The 21,986-nt window shown below is 37.9% G+C and overlaps 1 protein-coding gene and 1 long non-coding RNA gene across 6 annotated transcripts in view; one reads left to right on the plus strand and one right to left on the minus strand.

The window, feature by feature from the left end:
- Window positions 1-599: 599 nt before the first annotated feature.
- LOC148651112 (uncharacterized) lies at window positions 600-4,817 on the minus strand. The gene is made up of 2 exons (XR_015925660.1): window positions 4,512-4,817; window positions 600-3,452 (listed from the first exon to the last, which is right to left on the minus strand). It is a non-coding gene; the product is annotated as an uncharacterized LOC148651112 (long non-coding RNA).
- LOC148651113 (protein MTSS 1-like) overlaps window positions 3,446-21,986 on the plus strand; it is a 72,280-nt gene continuing 53,739 nt past the window's right edge. For all 5 annotated transcript variants that reach the window (XM_088601006.1, XM_088601010.1, XM_088601009.1 and 2 more), the window contains exons 1-3: window positions 3,446-3,814; window positions 10,179-10,240; window positions 12,940-13,013. In XM_088601006.1, the coding sequence (XP_088457132.1) occupies window positions 3,743-3,814; window positions 10,179-10,240; window positions 12,940-13,013 (208 nt within the window). In that variant the 5' untranslated portion in view covers window positions 3,446-3,742. The remainder of the gene's footprint in view (window positions 3,815-10,178; window positions 10,241-12,939; window positions 13,014-21,986) is intronic.

Raw genomic sequence — 21,986 nt, forward strand, 5'->3', positions numbered from 1 at the left:
CTTCGTGTTTCTTCCTTTTTGCTTTCAGATTCTGTACATATACAACAAGTGACATCTTGTGCACAGCTCTACAACAATTACCCAAAATTAACAGTGTTAATGAAACATTTGGAAATCCAGAGGCCTAGCCGATGTTAAAATTGTACAACTGGAGGCACACTATGTTGGGAGAGTCTGAAACAAGCTGTCCACCCATGCCGCAGAAACTGATAATCTGTTTTGGGTTTTTTTTTTTCAAAAAAGGACAGAGTGAATGAGATCCTGAAATCAACCAAGTACTGTGACTAAATCATGTAGTTGAATGGACTGGCATCTTCTTTTTTATTAACTTTCTTATGTTCTTTTTAACAATTAAAATTTGAAAGAATGAAGACTTAAGCGTGCGCGCGTTTGTCTGCCCCCGCAATGCACTGGCGCCCCTGCAGGGTATCAAGTCTTGCGACCATTGCAGCCGGCTTCCACGTGACCCTGTATTGGATAAAGTTGTAAGAAATCGAATGGAAGAACTGAAATTTAAAAAGTTTTTTTAAAACTGTTTAGTCACGCCCGCTACTACTGGCACTGGCACATGAGACGAAAACACTCGAAAATGTCTGCACTTTCCACAGAACAATTATTTATTGATGTTGCAGAAATGGCTGTTCTCAGTTCCAGGAGTCCTGGACAACTGGAAACTGCTTCAAGATGGGATTTTCTTATCAACAGACAGGAACTCGTAAGGAATAATACAGTGGTGCCTGAGACAAGGTTCAGAGAGTGTTTTGTATCAAAGCCACACATTTAACGACTTGATAAACCGTTTTAATACCTCGTTCACTTTTTTATTCTGGCGTTTTCACCACTCGTAAAACACTTCTACTTTTCGAGGTGGATTGTCAATTGCTTACCTTTAACCATTTTCTAAGGAATGTACAGGAGGATGATTAGCACAAGCTCGATTAGAAATGCACATAGCAATTGATCCGTCCGTCTTTTTCCAATACACTTTCGCGGGGAAGCGGAGCCAGTTATTTTTTTCCCCGCAGTACCGACTATTTTCGCTAGAGGGAAATATAACCTAATTAAATTATAAGCAGCGTATTCAAAACACTTTATACCGTGTCTCCGTAAGTATTAAAGCAGAGTTGAGCAGCGCATTTTTCATAGTACAGCTATTAGTATACAACTAATAGTATGGTAGTAGTTCAAGTAGGTACAGTAGCTGCGTCAGCAAGCGTAGGCTGCAAAAGAACAGGTAACAGGTTTATTCCATGCTGTAAAGAAAGGAAACAACGTTGTGCCGAAACGTTGTGTTTCTTTCATTTCTTTTCAGCACGGAATAAACCAGTTACCTGCTCCTTTGCAGGGCTATTAGTGTTTTAATTCATACTTGTAGCGATTTATAAGCTGGGCGGTGTATGTCTGGGTTTAAATTTAAAAGTGTTCTGTTAAAAAAAAGGTGTCCCAAGTAATTTTCATTAAAAATCTAAAACATGGAGTACATAAGATTTTTAAAGTCCTATGTAAATTTGCTATCAATGACCCACTTAAAATTGTCAATGTCATTACTTACATTATTTCACAGTTTACAAGCAGTCTTTCTCATTATGTAATTCTATGCAATGTTCACCATAGAAATTACTGTTAGAAATAATTGGTAGCAGCATTTGCCAAATGTAAGTCTCGTTTAAAAGTGTAGATTTCAATGTAGTCAAGTTACCATTTTGGTATATTTTCCACTGTAAAACTAAAGCCTCAACAGCATTTCTACAAATGTTAGTGGATTGGTTCAGGTTTTAGTGAAATTTCTTTTTCCAACTATGAGGGGGCCTTCCATCTCAGTCCAATTTGCCATTCAGCTCATGCCGGGCAAGAAATGAACCCTGGATACAAAAGTAGTGTGGAGCATACCATAATAGACAATATATAAAGACCATGGCTATTTATGGTCAGCAGCCCACTGAAGGTAAGCAGGTGTGAGCCTGGTCAGTACCTGGATAAGAGACCTTCTGGGAAAAACTAAGGTTGCTGCCAGAAGTGGTGTTAATGGGGCCAGTAGGGGGCACTCACCCTGCGTTCTGTGTGGGTCCTGATGCCCCGGTATAGTGACAGGGACACCATACTGTAAAAAAAAGGTGTAGTCCTTTGCATGAGATGTTAAACTGACATCCTGACTCTCTGTGGTGATTAAAAAGTGCAGGGTGCTTCTCAAAAAGAGTAGGGGTGGCATCCTGGCATCCAAATTTCCCATTGGCCTTTACGAATCACCACCCATCTATGAACTAGCTTCATCACTCTGTTCTCCTCCCTACTGATAGCTGGTGTGTGGTGAGCGTTCTGGTGCACTATGGTTGCCGTCACATCATCCATGTGGGTGGTGCACATTGGTGGTGGAGAGGAGTCCCCATTACCTGTAAAGTGTTTTGAGTGAAGTGTCCAGAAAAGCACTATATACAGTAAGTGTAAGCAATTATTAATTATTAGTGAGATGAAATACATACCTACATACATATTTTTCTTACTTGGATGTAGTATAAAACGAAAAGGAGTTTGTCTTGACACATTGAGGAAAAAAGAAAAAATACGTCACCAGTCTTTCACTGATATTCAATGTACCAGTAACGTGATGGTTAGCCGTGTGCCTTGAGTGTTATCTACAGAAGCTGCGTCATTCCTCCCTGCTGTGTCCTGCATGATCTCGCAGTGTGAACAAATGCAGACAGACGGAAACTTCACATTGTGGGAGATGTGCTTAAATTCTCTCTAGCTCTCCCGTGAATTCAAGAGCGGTTAGTCAAGCTAATTGACAAGGACGTCCAAATTCTAAGGGTATTAACGTAATTCAAAATAATTGCCAGTCATAGCCGTCAGTAACAACCACAGCGTGCACCTCCTGCATTTTTAGAAATCACATCATTTTTCATTCCATATCCTGTACTTCACGGGGATTGCGAATATCCGTTAAGGACTCCAACCACCTCAATGATTTATTTCTATAGCATTTTAAGTTTAAACACAAACGCCAATTTTACGTTTTGTTGGAAGCACATACGTTTTAAAAATAAAACAGTGGTGACGATTGAAATACTAATATATCAGTACACCTATTTCGAACTAGTATTGCAATTGTTATTATTAAATAACAGGAATAAAAAAAAAGCTTTCAGGTAACAAGTACATGCCCAGTTTAAATCCTACACACTGTAGTTCTTTCAAATCGGCTGGCGCTCCTGTAGGCTGTTACGAAGAGAGGCGGGGTTGTACGGCAGCGCGCCCCCGATGACCGGTGGACGCGCACTCCTCCAAGAGGATTCTGTGCCTCTTCAGCTGCGGTGCGTCGCATTGTGAAGCAGCTGGGGGAGCTCTGCAGGAATTTTGCGTTTGTTGTTGTTTCGATCCTTTGAATTGGATTCCGGTAGTTTTCACCATCTCTCTCTCGCCTTTTCGGCTTTCTAATCGGTTCGGGATGTTTTCTGAAGCAGAAACATGGAAACATGGACTGTAACATGGATTTGTAATCTTATCACTCGGTGCTTCCACTCCCTTGTTTGGGAGAGCTGTGCTGAGCCTTATCGATAACCTAGCTGGTGTTTCAGTTCTTTTAGCTGTATATAAAGTTTTTTTTATCTTTGTTGTTGTTATAATTATTCATGGGGGGAAATCTCTAAGAATCTCTTCAATCACCCTGATTTTATTTTTGCAAGAATAAAAACAACGGGTTTCGAGTACCGTAGCCTTTTTAACCCGGGTCCAAGCTGGGAAAATGGAGGCTGTTATGGAAAAGGAATGCAGTGCGCTTGGAGGACTTTTTCAAACCGTCATCAGCGATATGAAGGTAATAAAATGTAATCAAGTTAAATGAGACTTAAGCTGAACAACCTTGTTTTATGCGTTACCATTACGTCATGCTTTTTCCCTATTTCGTGGAAGTTAAAGGTGTAGGTGAGCTGACATACAGTAGCTTATGTACTGTAGGACTAGATTTACACAGGCTGTGTCACAGTTCTTAGAATCTCACATTTCCAAACCCATTATCACAATGCGTTAGACAAATTACACCAAAAACCTGCTGGTGAATATCTTGAGTTTTGGATTCATTTGGAATTTTATGTTTTTATTGCTTCACAGACTGTGGGGCTGTATGACTGCATTGTTTTTACTCGGGGGAAAAATTATGCCTGGAAATGCGTTGTCATCTCCTACGGTTACGGAAAAAGAGGCGTTATACAAATCTGAGGTGGTTTTTGATGCGGCGGTGAAGTTTATCCATCCACATTAAATGTGCTTTACTATTTTGCATTTTTAACCTAAATAGTTCTAGGACTAACGACAGAACTGATGCATACATGTAAGAATTGAATAACAGTATGCATGTTTATTAATATGATTTTCTTTAGTTTGTCAAAGCAACCGTATGTTTGTTCTTATGCATTTTAGTTTGAACAGACAAATCAACCTAACCGACCGTTTTCAGATAACGACAGGAAAACTGCACATTTTCAAACATTCTAAAACTTAGAAATATTCCCTACCTGAACTGAAAGATACAGCGTTTAGGGAAGCACCTGAGATCGAAAGAGAGGCGTCTCGCCTCGTCTGTCTCTCCACACCTGTTCTGAAGTTGCGGAATGTTGAAAATGGCAGCTGCGCTCGGCCACACAGGGTAGTTGCAGCAAGGGTGAGCTGGACAAAGTACATTGGGGTGATGATACCCAACAATGAAGTCAAATGGCTGTTAAAGAAGCGAAGTGATTAAGTAGGAGACGCCCCCCCCAAATTAGGCCGCTAATACAGCCACCAACTCGGAAGTACAATAGATTCGTTTAAAAAAGCGCTTGTTATTGTTTGTACCGAGTAAAGCTGAGTGACAGATTCACTGGCATGCTCCAAGAAGAGACTTTGCGAAATGTGAAAGGTCACCGTAAAACGAACAGGTGCCATGTCTTAGAAATAATGAAGATCAATTTGTTGTACCGATCGGCAGATCGTGAGATGAGCTAAACGCGTATAAAAGGGTGGTTCATCATTCTTCAGGGTGATTGGTGAACGTTATAAACAACACATCTGCATTTTGATTAGGTGTGTGGACGTTATTATGCAGTAGCCCATCTACTGTACATCGAGCTTAATTGTCAAAGAAATACTGTTTTATTAAACAACATTTACTTCGCTGAAGATGGTGCTGTACTGTTTTTATTCCTTTGCTTATTTTGTTTTGTTTATCCTGCAGGTGTACATTTACATGTAATACTTTGACAGTAGTGAGAAGCAGTTTGAGCTCAAGCGCTCACATGCAGCTCTGTATATCGATGTGTGCAGTTAGAAAGTCCGGTCTTTATATTCACGTATTGACGTTTTTTTTTGACGGTCCCTTCCCTTTTCAAGGTGGAGGAGGAATTTATATTTTATTTTTGGACTTTTCTAGATTAATATGACTTTTCCACGGTGTATTGTTGAAGTGAAGGTACATTTCAGCATGGTTACCGTAAAAGAAAAGAATGTCAACTCTGGCCACTTGGAATGCTGGACCGGGATAGCGACTTTTTAGGCATTCATTAGTTTTTAGTTAGACGTATTTTAGTATTTCCCTTTGTATGTATTAATATGGATAGATTTACTTTTTAAAAAAAAACGTAAAGCATTTTCCCAGTTCTCGTGACCCGTGTCTGTTTTCAATCCAGATTAATTTAACGTTGGTCATCCAGAGGTCTTTGATTGTCCCACACTCCTACGTATGGGGCTTTCAAGTTATGAATTTTAGAATATAAAACAAGTTTTCTAACATTTCCAGGTATAACCAGTTTTAATCATTAAGTATAGGTAAATAGAATAGATAGTTAATTTGGGGCTTCTCAACCTTTTTTGGCCTGTGACCCCGTTTTTAGGTACCCAAATTCTCGTGACCCTACTAATTAGAACAGGGTTATTCAGTTACCCTAACAAGTGAGCCAAATGTGAAAATCAAGTGGGGTTAGCGGGCCGAGCCAGAATACTTTGTCAACAAAAGGCTACTATAGATAACACTTCTATATTATACCACAACAGACTTATAACATCCCTTTCTTTTTATTTTAATTGTGTCATGAATAAAAATTTCACATAAGTAGCCACACCACACACAAAACACAGGTAAGGTAGAGCTCACAAAGCATGACGTATATTTACCAAACCAACCAAACCCAGTGCTTTTAAACCATGTCCATAAATGTGTAATAGAAAATAAAACATTTTTACTATAGCATTATGCAGGTATACATTAATCAGGTAATTAAGCTCAATATCTATCAAACATCTGCTGTCAGCAATCCCTGCCTGATCAGTCAGAGAGTGAGAGAAATCAGTAAGAAACTGGACTGTCTTGGGCACCCGTTCATTTTCTCTCTCCACACCGTTTTTACCATGTCAGTAGCTGCTGGCAGTATCAGTCTCAGCAATGGTATGTGACTTCATAGATTTAGCAGTGCGGTAAAAGACGCGCTCGAAGCCCTCTCGTTAACTGTCATGGGTTTTCTAAACCGCATACGCTGCTTATTCAACTCAACGCTTTCAAAAAAAGATCTTGGCTTGCCCAATTATTTCTTGTGAGTGGTCTCGAAGTGTCTTTTGAGTTTGTTTGGTGTCATACTCTCTGTGGAGAGTACATTACCGCACAGTAGGCATTCAGGCTTTTCCTCGTTGTTTTCCCAGATACGCGTAAATCCGTACTGAAGAAACTATTCGTTATATTTCCGTGCACATCTACACTTCAGGGTCTCGGGTTCAGCATCGGTTTCACTGGCAGATGTCGGTGTAGAGGTGGAGGCGACCGGACGAAGAAATTAATAACTGACTTAATAACTATGACGCATAACGCTAGCCGCCATGGCCCGGAACAGTGGGTGATGTTGGTTTGACAGGTTGCATTTGGGTAACGAGCGGTCGTGCAAGTTGTAATGATTACTTTCAGAGTATAGGGCGCACACTTTGTTTTCATGAGCAAGAGTGGAGCTCCAAATTAAATATATTTAAATTATGGTTTGTTTCAAAACCAATTCGAACTTTTTTTAATGTAATGTACTTCAGAGTTCCCTGCCTAGAACTCCGGTGGGATCCATAATAACAGTTCATAGAAATCTCCCGAGACCCCATCTGCATATCAGGCGACCCCAAGGTTGAGAAACACCGAGTTAATTAGTAAGTTAAATTGAGCTGAACTAGAGCAGTAACCAGAAGGTCCTGAAGTCAGAAAGACCCTTTTCTGTCTGAAAGACTCACTTTAAATGAATTCAAGATGATCTTTCAAAGCATTACTGATTAAATGTCCTTTATAAATCTTTTAATTTTGTTTGCATTGAGTGCAGTGCAAGAACACTTGATCGTGATCTGTATACGTTATTTTTTCTCTGTAGACATCCACATTAGAATAACCTAACAAAATGGACAATCTTTACTTAACAGCACTAATTCTGCACAGTGACTTATTTTGAAATTCCCATATTGAAGTCGTGTCCAAGTATGGATGCGCTCCACCTTTGTAACTTCATCTGGCTATTTGAGTTATGCACTGAAATGAAGATTATACAACTGTTTTATGCAGTGCTTTTTATGAAAACTAAAAGACAAAAGGACAGTTTCTGCAGCCTAACCTTAATTCAAATTCAACCAATCATTTTAAGACAGTGGTTCCCCCATCCTGTTCCTTGGGACGCCTTCATCTTCTGGTAATTTTCAGACTACGTTCTTCATCAACAATGCATTTGATTGATAAGCTTTTTTAATGCCCAACTTCAGGGTGCAGACAGTTGAGTAGAGACTGGCAGTGGGTCCCTTATTAGTGACTGAGCAGCTTTTAATAGGTGATCAGTTTATAATGAACAGTCACAGGAGGGAATGACAGTGTATCAAAATACTTCCGACCATCAGAATTTTGTTTCCTTTCCACAGATGGTCACTTGGTTATATACAGCATAAGGAAAGGTATCTGTATAGGGTTGATGCCATTTTATTAAATGGTTCTGCAAACTTCATATATTATTCTTAAGACTTCTGAAAGATAAATCAAGGAATGACAGTTATGTGTGTGTAATATAAACATGTGAATAGATCTTGCTGTTTGTAGAACAACCTAAATCACTTGGAAAGCAATTATAATGTGTTGTCTATAAGGGGCACTCGGAGGTGCCTGCTATACCCCAGAGATGAGGTCTGCAGCACATTGTGAAACCCCTGACTAACCTCAGCCCACTCAGTCCTGGTGCTTGGCTAATAGTATGCTAGTGCTATGGGAATCCAAGTCTCAGTGAGTCTCGAACCAGGGGCCTCTGTGCTCTAGGGCTTAACCTACCCTCTGAGCAAGCACCTTTGTTGGCTGAGCTGCTGGAGAACCAAATCTTCTCTACTAAAACTATTTCCACCTGATTGTATGAAATATCTTGAGAATTCAGTGCACTGACTTTTCCACCGTTGATAGCCTTCTTAACTGACTGAATCCAGTCAGAGCAGTGCAATAATGGCTTTGGAAGTAGGACGTGTTTAGCACAGGCAATTCTCAGCAGGTGAGACTCTGTCACCTTGTGACCTTGTGCCAGCCCTTGGCTTGGCAATAGAGCTTTTTCTGTTGGGTGTAAATGGAGTGTGACAATGTGATACCCACTTTGTGTGTTATTGTGTATGAGTACATAGAAAATGCTGTGTACACACTCCATATGTGCAGGAATTGCAGTTCTAGTTTTCATTAGATTTTTTTTTGTCATGATTAAGAACACAGCTGGGGAAAAATAAGACCGTTAGAGACTAGAAACTAAAATGTTTGAAATGTTTTTTATTTGTGATCATATATATGTGGACACATATTAGAATCATTAATAACATTTGAGCAAAACTTTGAGATGATGTTTTAAAATTTGAACTAAGTTCTTGTGAGCAATGCAGGTTCTCCAGTTCCCACCCATCTCCCGAAGGCATGCAAGGTAGTCTCCCCAGCATAAGTGTCTTACTGATAATGTGTGGAGTATTGCATAATGTATTTTAGTTCAGTGTTGCATAAGTATTAAGTTAACTGCTTAAAATGTATACAGTCAGTTTTTTTCTCTTTGGAACAAAATTCTGACACTGTTTTTATTTACTTAATAAAAATATGCATAAAAGGTAGCATTAAGGCACAATGGTTAGCATGGTCTGTCTGTGTTCACATGGAATTTCTTCACATACTCCAGTTTCCTCCTACAGTCCAGTAACATACTGGTAGGTTAGTTGACGTCTGGGAACACTGGCCCTGGTGTGAGTGTGTGTCTCTGTGTGCCCTGTGATAGACTAGTGTTCCATCCTGGGTGTATCCCACTTTGCATACATTGCTTGATGGAACAGACACTGGCTCTTCCGTGACTTAGATTAAGTGGTTAGAAAATGGGAGGATGGATTAAAACTTTTTTTTAATTGGCATATTTTTCAATACAATTAGACATTGTTATTCTTTTACTTGTACCTTTGCTGTCCTGTTTTTTTTAGAAGAAAATACAGTGCTACCTACCACACCTTGACCTGAGGAATTTCTAATTCAACTGTTATGAAGTTCTTCACATAATGGCTGTTCTCTAGTATGATGGAGTATTCTCTCTTTTTACTAGAGCTATTTATTTACTGACGGTGTCCAACTTTAATGCCTAGAGGACCATATAGGCTGCTTGTCTTCATCTCTTGTACTTTAGGTGGCTGTAAATAAAGAATGACAGCGTCACCGAGCCACTGCATCCATTAACAGATGTCTTCACATTTCAGGTTTTCCAGTGAAATGTGAAGACATCTGTTAATGGATGCAGTGGCATAATGAACAAAGGATGCTTAATGTACTCTTCAAAAAAAAATTAGCCAAAACTATCAACAGTATACTCTGGCCTTCCTTAGCAAGCAAAACTGTTGGTTTATGTCATATTAAATGGCTACAGGCCACCACTTTCAGACAGTGATTTTCTTTTTTATTTGTTTTTTGCTAGGGTGTTGATTTTAGGTTTTTGTTTGAAGGTGGAAGTTAATACAGTTACCATTTGATATCCCCTTTTTAACTTTGTCCATGCGTTTGTGGAAATTACTGGTTTTCCTGTGAGGTTTCATCTGTGAGAAGACATGAGTTGGTGTTAATATTCATGAATAGCCACATTTTTCTTGGAGAGTTGGAGTGAGATACTGCTGAAAAACAATTTACCTTTTCTTTGCCTCAACAGAGCAGCTATCCAATCTGGGAGGACTTCATTAACAAGGCAGGAAAACTTCAGTCGCAGCTCAGGTAGGTAATAAGTGAGCTATGTCACAGACTCTTTAATTGCGGTGTTTTCCATTTGACCTGAGCTCTTGTGACACATGGGGTCACACATAAGTGGATTTGAGTGCTGGGACTGACCAGGGACTTCACACTTCACCCTCACAACCAGCCATGAAGAGCTATGCCTTAGTTCAGAACTCAGCCGAGGACTATTACTTTTTAAAGAATCAGAAGGATACATTTTCAGATTGCAAAATTAACACATTCTTAAAATAAATGTATAGGGAAAACTGTTTTTGCTTTTATTTTCTCATTTTCCTGAATTGTTTTTCTATTATACAAGAAGTACAAGTCAAATGTTATGCTAGATACTGAAATGGTTTCAGTGGTGAACAATTACGTCAACATTTTTTTAGAACATAATGTATTTATTATTTTTTGCTTGTGTATTGAAGGTAGAGATTCTATCTTGATAACCTTGCTTTGTCAGCATTAGTTGATTTAGCCACTTCAAATATAAACACACCTGATTTTGCTGGTCAGGCCTGAGTGAACATCTAGAAGCACTTCACTAATAATCTGGGTCTGGAGTAACAAGCCAAATTAATTTTTATCCTGTGGATTAAATGGAGAATTTAGAATTCAACGGTAGTTACAGAGTTTTCTGTTGTTATTTTAACTGCTATCATTTGAGTAGAATAGAGTTAGGTTGTCAATCATCCATTTCAAATTACTGTCCCACATTCTGGCATTGAGGAAGGCTGAACGCCCTTCCAAAAGAATGTTTTATCCTACAGTTAAAATTGTAAGTAACAGTGAAGGGATTTTTTTTTTGTGGACTGATATAATTTAAATTTCAGATCAAAAGATTAGTGAGGCATTAGTATAGACTTTCCACTTTTGTTTATGGGTATTACTTTACATACAGTACATGTTTAGCTATGTTATAACAATGTCTCTTTCTATGTTTTCTTACTGTTGTAAGGAAACATTATCCTTGTGTGAGACAGTTTCCAGTTTGACTGCTCACTGTTTCAACTTGGGTAATTGGTTCACTTTATTGTCATGTGTCATGTAAAGTACTCTCATTATTTGCAAACCATATCCAACATCTCTATTTACTATTGTCTCGGGGACACACTTTATAAGGAGGCTGCCTACTTCAGTTCAGCAGATCAGGTATAGAAGTAAGATATTTCTTCAAATCAACAGGAAACGTTTGGAAGGCTGGATCATACAAGCACTAAGTGGAATTTCGCCAAGTCACTAGGAATAACAGTCCTACTCTTATGAACATTTCCATGGGATCTTTATATCTTAGGCTGTTTTGCATTTCATCATAATTATGGGATATCGTAATATAATTTAAATAAAAACTCACAGTATATATGCGATCAATTAATTGAAATATTTAGATGTGACAGACATTTTTATTCTGACTTTATATCACAGATCTGTTGTTTGTTTTTTTTCTCCTGTTCATTTTTTGGTTGTTTAGTTTCTATATAAAATGTTAGTTGTTGCTGTGTATTCTTTAAAACAGTAGCTAGTGTTATTGAAACCAGCCCTGTGCATAAATAAAATGAAAAGTTCTACTTTTAGTCTGTTGAATGTGGATAATTGTGGAAACTTGTGGAACCCTTGGAATGGATGTTTTGAAACTTCGAACGATGAGGCCCAGCACATTGAAATCTGTAATTTTGTACTCTTGTTACAAGGATATTTTATAATTACTGAGAATTTTAGGTAATCTATCCTTCCCAAGGAAAAAAAAAAACTATTAAGCCTTCACTTAGTAAATTTGCCCACAGGACTTCTAAGCAATGTCAGTTGTGTATAATCAAATGTATTTCACCATACTTATTTTAAGATGAAACCATCTAGGAACACACCACAAGCCTTTCATTTTGACCTTCTTCTTCTTGGTGAAAGACTTTGTTTCTCCCTTTACATATGTTTGCTGTATCCAATTATTTCCTGCTTTTTCAAGCCCCCACCCATGAGAAAATGCTGTCTGTTCATATGAACTTCATTGAGTGTGTGTATATCTGGAACGGAAAAGGAAATGCAGTTCTAGAAAGTGAAAAAAAACATGATTATAAGAGATTTTTAATTTTTTCATTTGTGAATGTATTGTTTGAAAAAACAGCAAAACTTAATAGTAATTGTACACACCCAGGTTGACCTTATAGACACTTGTAATCAGGTCAAATGTGGAATGTTCCTCCTTTTGTTTTATTACCAGTCTTCATTACTTTCAACAGTTATTCAGTTTTGAAAGCATTTTTCATTGCTTTCAAAATAAGCACTCATTACGTAAAAGCATAAATATTTCTTGCATAATGCCTGCTGTCATACTGTGCTGTAAATCTTGCTTTATGGGAGATAACTTGGTTTTCAGTTGCAGTCAAAATGCAGCTCAAGGTTTGAAATCACAGACTGTATATATATATGGTATGTATGGTATTTACTTACATAGTTTAAAGGTACTGTGATCCAAGGCAGACAGCCAAATGTATTACCAGTTAGTATCTTTGCTTTCTTTTAAAAATGTTATCAGCTAAACCTAAAGGCCAAGATCTAACTGAAAGCAAAAGAATGAATCCTCCAGCCCCTATAGTTCTTATCTAAGTGTTAGTGTGCAGTACTGGGAATGTACTTTAAGCATGTGTTGTAATTTAGTCTTAAAGATTGTAACCAGCTGTGCTCCACATCTGTTTCAGGACTACAGTAGTTGCAGCTGCGGCCTTCCTGGACGCCTTTCAGAAAGTGGCGGACCTGGCTACCAGCACACGAGGTACACAGATGTTCATGATGTCAATTGGAGGGGACAGGCTGTGCGCAAGCAGTATGCGAGGTTGAAGGAAACCGAGACGAACTTGTCACTTTTCCGTTGTTTAGTTTGTCGCCTCCTTAATTGTTTTGGCGATTTCTGAAGGATTTGCTGTTTATTGCCTTGAAGTGGGTGGGCTCCCTTCAAGCACATGACCCACACAGTGGAACCTGGAAGACATGGTGTTAAGTGGAAAAATCTTTAGCCCTGCATTTTTTAAGTCTTTGTTCGTTGATGGGGGAGCATGAACTTTTTAGTTTCAGTGTTGTCAACTTAATATAGGAGTCTTTGCTTTGGAAATCATAATGTTGTCAAGGGCAATGTGCAAATTTTATGACGCTCTGATAAGGTCTGTAATAGTAGTTAAGCACTACTTTTGGTTGTGCTAAATGGAACAACATACTGGGAGAATAGATTTGGAGGACTGTGTCAGTGTGCACATTCCTCTAATGTGGATGAGAAATAGATAGGCCTGGAGAAAGGACTTAGTTCTTCACTACAGTATTAATATTATGCCATGAATCCTCATAGCAAACCCTCAAAGTTTGATCCTACAACATCTTCTTGCTGTACAGCTGTAATTTAATTTGAATTAAAAGCTGGATGGGGCACATATCAGTTTATACTTAACATCAGATATGGTGCTGTAAAACCTTCACTGCATAACCAAACACACCTCCCGTTACATGGCCACTCAGACAGAACAAAAATAAACATTTACAGTTCCCTTCACCAGTTTGTCACACTACTTTAAAGAGTAAGCTCTAGAGGGAAATGGTAGTGCAGCTTCCTCCCCAGAGATCATTACCTAGTTTTGCTTTTGTCCTCTTGTAAAAAGTGAGGTGTGATGGGTTATTTTAAGGATTACAATTCCATCTGATTCAATCAACTTGTATTATCCAGGCTCAGTCTGTTATCATTATTGTGCTACCATCAGCTTGGATAGCCAACAAAGTAGTGATATGCCCAAATAGAGTCACAGCTGTAGAATTTAAGTGTTTGCTCATTTAATCTGAAAGGTCCAGAGAAAGGAGCATTTAATCCAGTTTCCATGTCTTTTTTGTGTTCTAGATCATCTTAACAGATGAGTTGGGTGTCTTCTTTGCTCTTCTTTTTAGAGAAATGACACACATGTTAAATTGGTACTGAGACAGGCTCATGTGAATTGTGGTAACAATGTAAAGAAAATTCAAACTGTAGCATTGTAGTGTTGTTTGAACTGAAGGGGCAAAATGGAGCCAAAGGCTTCTCATCTAAAAAAAATTAAACCTTTATTGTTGAAAATGGCTCTTGAATGTCATTTGTGACCACACTGAATCATGTTGATGTCAGCTGCTGCTTTAGCTTTGAAAGGATTGCTTGATTTCTGAACAAGGTTACAGTAGTTGTTCAGTTGTCTAGTTTTTTAAAAAATATTTGCTTATTTGGTAAATGTCTTTTGAGCCTGTCTACCTGTGTAACAATGCATCATTTCTAATTGCATCAGTGTTTTTAAATGTTAGTGGATTAATAATGTGCAATTTAATGACTATCCTTCTGCTTGCTAATGATGCGTACCTCAGGATTGTACTTTGTGATTAAATAAATAGGTCTAATCCATCTTAAAAGAGTGAAAATTTTAAATCTGTATCTTTATAGGACCATATGTTTGTAATTGTTTGTAATTGCATTGTGATGGTTATTGGAATAAGAACAGCTTTATCAAAGTTTTTACAGCTGTGTTGAAAGCATTTTATCTTTTGATGACTGTAGTATCAGCACAGCTAGAAGCCTCCACTTTAAGGTCTGCAAACACCAGGGTTATTTTTATCAGATCTCCTAAATTGTTTTTTAAAACCTATACATTTAGGAACCTTTGAGACTGACAATAACAGTTGTGGAAGGAAATGGGAAAGGGAGGCTCTCATCAGGCCTCTAGTTACAAAAAGTAAAGACAAGCCCTTTTATTTATGTTGGCGTTCATCACAATATTTAGTCTGACTTTCTCTTTGTTGTCACAAAAATAGAAGGGTGGTTTTGTCGCCAGGTTACTTGCGTGTGAATTGCTTCTGGAAGGAAGGAGTGTTTGTGTAGGTAGAAATAGAACTGCGTGCCTTCCTCTCTTTCCTCTTTTATTATGATAACTTGGTTGCTAGGTGTGGGCCAGAAGTGAAAGTGAATCCATGATATGTGTGGGTAGATGGAGCTTCAGAGACTTCATTTGCCTATGTGTGGATTCTCTTTTTTCCTTTTGTTATTTAGTTTTTCCAAGGCTGTGCTCCTTTAAATCGTTTATTGGAGTTATGTGTGTATTTGTTTTAGTTTTCCAGAAGGTACTGTTGCAAGTTAGTGACTTCCACTTCCCCACATCAGTTCTCTAAGGCATGACCCTGCTTCTGCTGGTGGTGTCCATGGCAACCAAATGGAAATCAGAAGGGAAATTGCTTGTTTTAACTCATTGCATACTCAGCATCATTATGCACTACCAGCTGAACTAGGACATGCAAAAGAGGGAAACTTTTTATATGTGTATACTTGTATAGCACTTCAGAAATGGTATGATTAATCAACAATGTGAAAAAACAAGAGCATTTATATGTGTCTTGTTGAAGTTTAAGTATTGCTATAGCATGTTGCTACCTACTGTAACTGATTTGCATCAGTTTGAGTGAATAGCAGCTCAAATCGTAGTAGTATTCTTTTTTTAGTTCTATGTCAGAGCAGTGAGTTATATGGTTAGAAATACGCAGTTGGTCGCAGTTTGGACAGACCTTTCCTGGATTAAAACCTTTGCACAGGAAAATGTCAGTGCAATGTTTTAGCCATCAGTAGTCATCAGCATGTATATAGTATATAACTGTTGTAATTCTTTGCTTTTATATTTCATTGTTAAATAGATACGTTTTATTTTTTAAAATATGTAATGCTGATAATTCCAAACTATTGCTGTATAAACTGTATTTTGGGACATGATGGAGTACATATCTTACTGCATGCGTTATTTGCACAAAGATGCACATATAGCCTTGAATTCTCTACATTGCATTCAGTATGAGATGCAGTAGCCCACTAAGAGAAAGGTCACTGAAGACGCTCATGTAGAAAGATTGTTTGATTAATGGTCTCCCAGCAGTCAAATGATGTCATCCTCTAAATACTAAGCAAATGTTTCTTTTTGTTATAAAAGAGCATGTACTTCTGATATCTTCATTGCCTGGAACAAGTGTTTCTAGGTTACATCACAAATGAGTCGTGTAGGACCTGCGTTTATTAATCTTTCCTTCAATAGCAGCAGTTGCTATTAGTGACGCACAAAAAAAGTGACTTGCTCTAACATCCAGGCTGGTGCAGCTTTACGTGGATCTGCTGGCTTTTTGTAACAGGTCTTTTGTAGTCTCTGCTATTGGAAAATATCCATTTTAAGATCTTTCTTAGTCATGATCGCATATTATGAGAGACTAGTCTAATGTTGAGTTAGAAAAAATGAGCCATGGATAAATCACACTGAATTAAAATAAAATCCTCAAACCAGATGAGCAGTGAAAAACGTGGACATGACTGAAAATTAAGCAATTAGGTCTGCAACATTATTATTTCCGATTTGTTTTTCAGTCATAGAGTGGATTAGAGCACAATATGGTGACAGAACCCTGGTGCTTGTTGAAGGGAGCTGATGGCAGTGATTCAGGGCTCTGCAGTCCCATCTTTCTCATACAGAATCTAGGCATGCTGGAGGAGAGAACGCAGGGTATGCAGATGGCACCCCCAGGCCTGCCTTTCATGGCACATTTGTGTACGGATGGAAGTTAATCGCAGGAAAGCACTGCACTCATCCTAGGGTGTGTTATCATGGACTAAATCGAATTTTGCACTCTGTGTGTTGAAAGGAAAAAGAAACCATCTGCTGCATGAAGAACCTAAATTTGTGACTTCATTTTCAACTTTTAAACACTAAATATTTTGGCATAAACTAGATTTTCTTCTTGGGGTAACATTAAACAAACGGTTCTTTCTACAAAAATGGGAATAGGTATTCAGGTCCAGACTATTTGTGAACAATTGCAACATGCATTATAAAATACCATGCAGTCAAAGAGAAAGTATTTAGCCAAATGAAAAAAATGGCTGGAAATTTTCAAAAAGCAAGTTCAGGAAAAATTACTAACTGACCCCTTTGGTTAGAGCAGAAGTAGTCCATTCCATCTTTGAACCGAATAGTAACCGTACTTAGTGTTTGGATAAGACGTCAAATCAGCTTTTGTAAGTGTTAATTAGTTGCTATTTAACATTAGAATGGACTACCCCTGGGTTAGAGGGTTAAAAAAAGAAAGCACACATAAATGTTGGCAGTATACAATCTTAAGGATTTTTTTCCAGTTTCCTTTAAAGGATCAGTATCCCAGCATATAGTATAATACCTCATTGAGAAATGAAACTTGTTCTGTTTGTTTTGGTATGATTTGAAATTATAAAGTGTATTAAATAATAAATATTATGAAATGTTCCATGGCTGTTAGGACTTACATGTCCAAACATGGAAAAGTCTGTACTAAAGTCTGTACTAAAATGGCCTATATTACATGTATAATACAACAGTCACTTTATTAAGACGTGGTTGCACAACTGAATGGAAGCTGTGTCTGTATGTACAGAGAGTGTCTATTTCTTTTGCTGTTTTAATTTTTAAGTGAAACTGAGTAGTGCTGGCGGAAGAAATGGAAGGCTGCCATTTTTCAGCAACATGGTTTTTAGTGAACATTTTGTTTATGGCTGGTAAGCTCAGAGTTACCTCCAGTCTGGCAGGAATGAAGTACCTGGATGAGGACTGGGATTTCCTTCCCAACTCTTGTCGAGCCCCTTGCCATTGGATGTGCTATGATCTTTCAGGAGACCAGAGTGTATCTCACCGATGACGCTGCACACTTATTTCTAGTACCGGATGACGCTTCTGCCCCAGGTTTACCCACAGCCAACGCAGCATTCAGCAATGCATCAGTTGGCATTGCTGCTTGGAGATTGTCTGTCAGATTTAGCTGTAGACTTAACCTAGCCTGAGCCAGTGACATTTGCACTATAACAACCAACATCACCACATTTTCCTAAATCTGTGTATGAAATGACAACCCGAAAGCAATAAAACTTGTCATGTCTTAAATTAAAAAATCAAACTCTTTTTTTTATTATAACAGTTGTCTTTAGCTGTGCAGATAATTAAATGCTGAACTTTTTTTGTCAAATAAAACAGAGGTAAACATATTGATAATTGCATCGCCATGTGTTTTTCACTTCAGATTTTTTTTGGATAAAAGTCAGGAAACTAATTCTGTTTTGAACTTACCTCTTCCCTGTTTTAAAATCATATCCAGTACTTTTGATTTGCCTTAACACTTTTCTTTATTAAGAACAGGAATTTCTTTTTAGAAAATAAGTTCAACTTTTGACTGACTGCCCTATCTGATTCTTAGTTAATCTTAAATTTGAAAACATCTGCATGAATGTCTGTATTGTTAGGTAATGTCTGATGTTTTTATTTTCCATGATCATTTTATGTCTTTAACACTTTTTTCTGTTATTGCTTTACTTTAACAACCCTGATACACTTTACCTTTCTGTGCTGTCATGATGATTAAGATGACCTGAAATCTGAGACTGAATGAACTAAATTGTAGTGATGCATGCACAGAGTAATATGTCAGGTACCTAGAGAAAGTAGTTGAGCATTTGAAATTTTCAATTGTATAGAAATTGCATTATATGGGCAAAACATTACGGGTTTGATGTTGACATTTGTGTGTTTGTGTCACGTGATTAGATTTATTCCATTTATTTTTAACAGTTTTTTGTTGCGTAAAAATGTCTTTATTTACAGGACGCTCTTGAGGTGACTTTATGTATTTATGATTAAATACATAAAGGCTGGCTGTTATTTAATATTTCCATTAACTAAAGGGAAGGTTTTACGTATCTGGCTTTCTTCATAATACATTTAGTATATCACCAGAGAGAGACTTGATCTTCAAAAGAGTCCAATTGAATTAAAGTACAAAAACAAATATAAAAGATAAAGCCTTGTAGGAGATCAAGGTTATTAACTAAGGCTATCGAAATGAAGACTGACAGAAATGCCGACAGAACAGGACAAAGGTTTTCTAAAGAAAAGCTGGGAATATCATTTTTGAAATGTTTAAAAAAGGTAAAGGTTTTAATCAGATAATGATAATATATATGATAAGTCTGCATGGGTAGACTTCTGAAGGCACAAAGTTACTACTATTTTTTAGCTACCTGAGACATTTTTCTGCTTTTATTTTTTTTAAATAATATAAAAGATTTATTTGATACATCTACATTCTTGCCTTTATTACAATGCATTCACATTCTTATGCACTTTATATAACAGTGTTTTCTCTTTCTCAGTTATGTTTAACTCTCCCACACAAGTTGCTTTATTGGTGCCAAAACCTGTGGTACCTGAGTCAGTTTCTCAATAGCTTGGCATAATCCAAATGTTTGGAGGCAGTTTTTTTTAATGCTAGCCGACTTGCTTCCTACAAGGTCATTAATAATTCAACTAAAGTTTTGCAGATTCAATTAAATAATTAAGCAGTGGCTGGAAGAAAAGCCATGGGCATTCCATTGTATCCAGGAGAGCACAACACTGAAGAAGAAGAAAAGGCTGTGAATTACAATAAGAAAATGGTGCCTTTGAATCGGATAGTTTCAAATAATAAGATGTTAGCTGAGTAAGCCGTTGTAGAAGAGCTACAGTAGTTCCCAACTTCAGCTGTATTTGTATTATTAATTTGAAGCACCAATTTTCTTTAACTCTGATACTTTTAAACAGTTTGAAAAGACTAGTTCATAAATATTTCATCTTCTCTATGACCCTCATATCAGCGAGAGGTGGTGAGGAGGGAGGGGTGGTTGAGGTCTATCCACAGTTACGTCAGAAGCATGCAGGTTTTTGATGATCCTTCTCTCTCTGACTGCACTGAAAGCTTACAGGCGCCAGGCAATCACAGGGGTCACCACTGTGCAGCAAGGGGGGTACGTTGGCTGCCAGTGATATGCCGCTAATTATGCACCACTGGCTAATTGCAGGCCATTCCGGGACTGGCATTGCAGCTTCAGCAGTCATAAAGTTTTACCTCTTATCCCAGAAGTGAAACATCATTATCAATTCGTAACTTATAATAGCCGCTGGGATACCAGTGCTTTCATGCTGCTAATTATGTCTTTTTAAAAAGCTGGCTGGTTCAGAAATAAAGCGGGGAAACAAATCAAAATGAAATGACTTTTGTTTTAGAAAGATACGTCTTGTATCTGGTACATTTCACTCACTTCAAACAATATTCTGTTCTTCACACAGTGTTAATAGGCTTGTGTGTATCTATAAGGCCATAGAGTACAATGTGTCCTAGTGTGAGTCTGTGGTTTAGCTGGTTAGGGCTACTGTACACACTTAACAGTAGGCCCTTTGTGCACACTTTTCTGTCAAGTCCATTTACTCTTCCATTTGATTTTTAATGCGAATTGATGAAGTCCATCTGTGTGTCTCACTAACAAACAAGGATGAAGTCATTTCATTTAAATAGAGCACAGTTTAGAAATGCAGAGGGCAGTTTGCTTTCAAACCTTGATGAGCCCCATCTGCTGCCAGCTCCCTTGGAACAGCTCTGGAATCTTGGCTCAGAGCTGGAACACAGACAAATAGAACAGTACAGTAGCTTTTCCTCTGCCAGTTACAATGCCCTTTTCTCCTTACTTACAGTACTGCTACAGTACTTCATACACTCTGCTTTTAGTAAGGTGGTGGGTTTGCATGCTAACTTTGAATTATCTCTGCCTGATTGATTGTAAAGTATTCAGGAATTATGGGTATTAAAGAAGTTCTTACCGCTGCTTCTGTTCTAAAAGAAGTCCAATTTGTTTCTTTCTTTGAGTTCAAATATGCATTGTCTTTCACACCACCTGCTGAAAGACAGCCACAACAATACAAATAAAACAAATCTTCAATCTCCTTTCTCCCTATTTTTTGTATATACTGTAGCTGTTACCACATATGTTATCCCAATTCAGAAAATAAGAATGAAAGAATTATGTGGTTTACACAAGAGTATTACAAGAGCAGGTGGATTCTGTCTTTCAGCAGTTCTCAGAGAGCGCTGTCATCACACCAGATGAGCTCAGACTTGTCCAGGTTGTTCAAAACATTATGGAAACCGGTTCCCAGCCTGTTTCTGTTTGCTAGGAACAATCTACAGATGTGTATTATTTTACATCCTACTTTTCATAACTAGTGTGAAGTCCCACCAAGAGGCAAAATTAGGTAATATTTCTAACTCCTATTTCTGAAGAGGATTCAGCAGGGCAACTTCTGAATGCCTAAAGCCAATTTGTGAAACAGTATCATACCTGTCAAACAAGGGCTATAGTCAGTTATAGTCTACAAACCAAAAGGAATCTTATTACCTGTGACCTCAACATTGATCCCAAGTTTCAATTAATGCTCCTTTAGACAGGTGAATTAAATGTCTAAGTGATGGAAATGTCAATGAATATTGTTGCATTTGGTCTTGTATGAACTATAACCATATTTTCTTAATTTGCATATTTCTGCCACAACACTTTCATCAAGACAAGGAAGAGCAACAGGATAACTTCTCAGGTGTATTCTTACGAATATGCTACCCTGACAGGCTTAAAGAACTGAACCTTTTAGGCCTGAAATGAGAAGGCTATGAGGAAACCTGATTCAGATATTTAGAAACCTCACAGACAATGACAAAGTCAACTCTTTGCATTTCTTCAGAATCAACAGTGAATCAAACCAGTGGAAACTAGGCACAGTTGGAAACTACAAAGACGTTTATTTAGAACTGGGGACAGGTACCATGTTCTACTCAAAGGATCGTGGTGGTCTGTAACCAGCTATGTAATCCTGTTGTTGAAGGTACA

Source organism: Lepisosteus platostomus, chromosome 12, assembly GCF_059453375.1.
Source record: "Lepisosteus platostomus isolate fLepPlt1 chromosome 12, fLepPlt1.hap1, whole genome shotgun sequence".
NCBI lineage: Eukaryota > Metazoa > Chordata > Actinopteri > Semionotiformes > Lepisosteidae > Lepisosteus > Lepisosteus platostomus.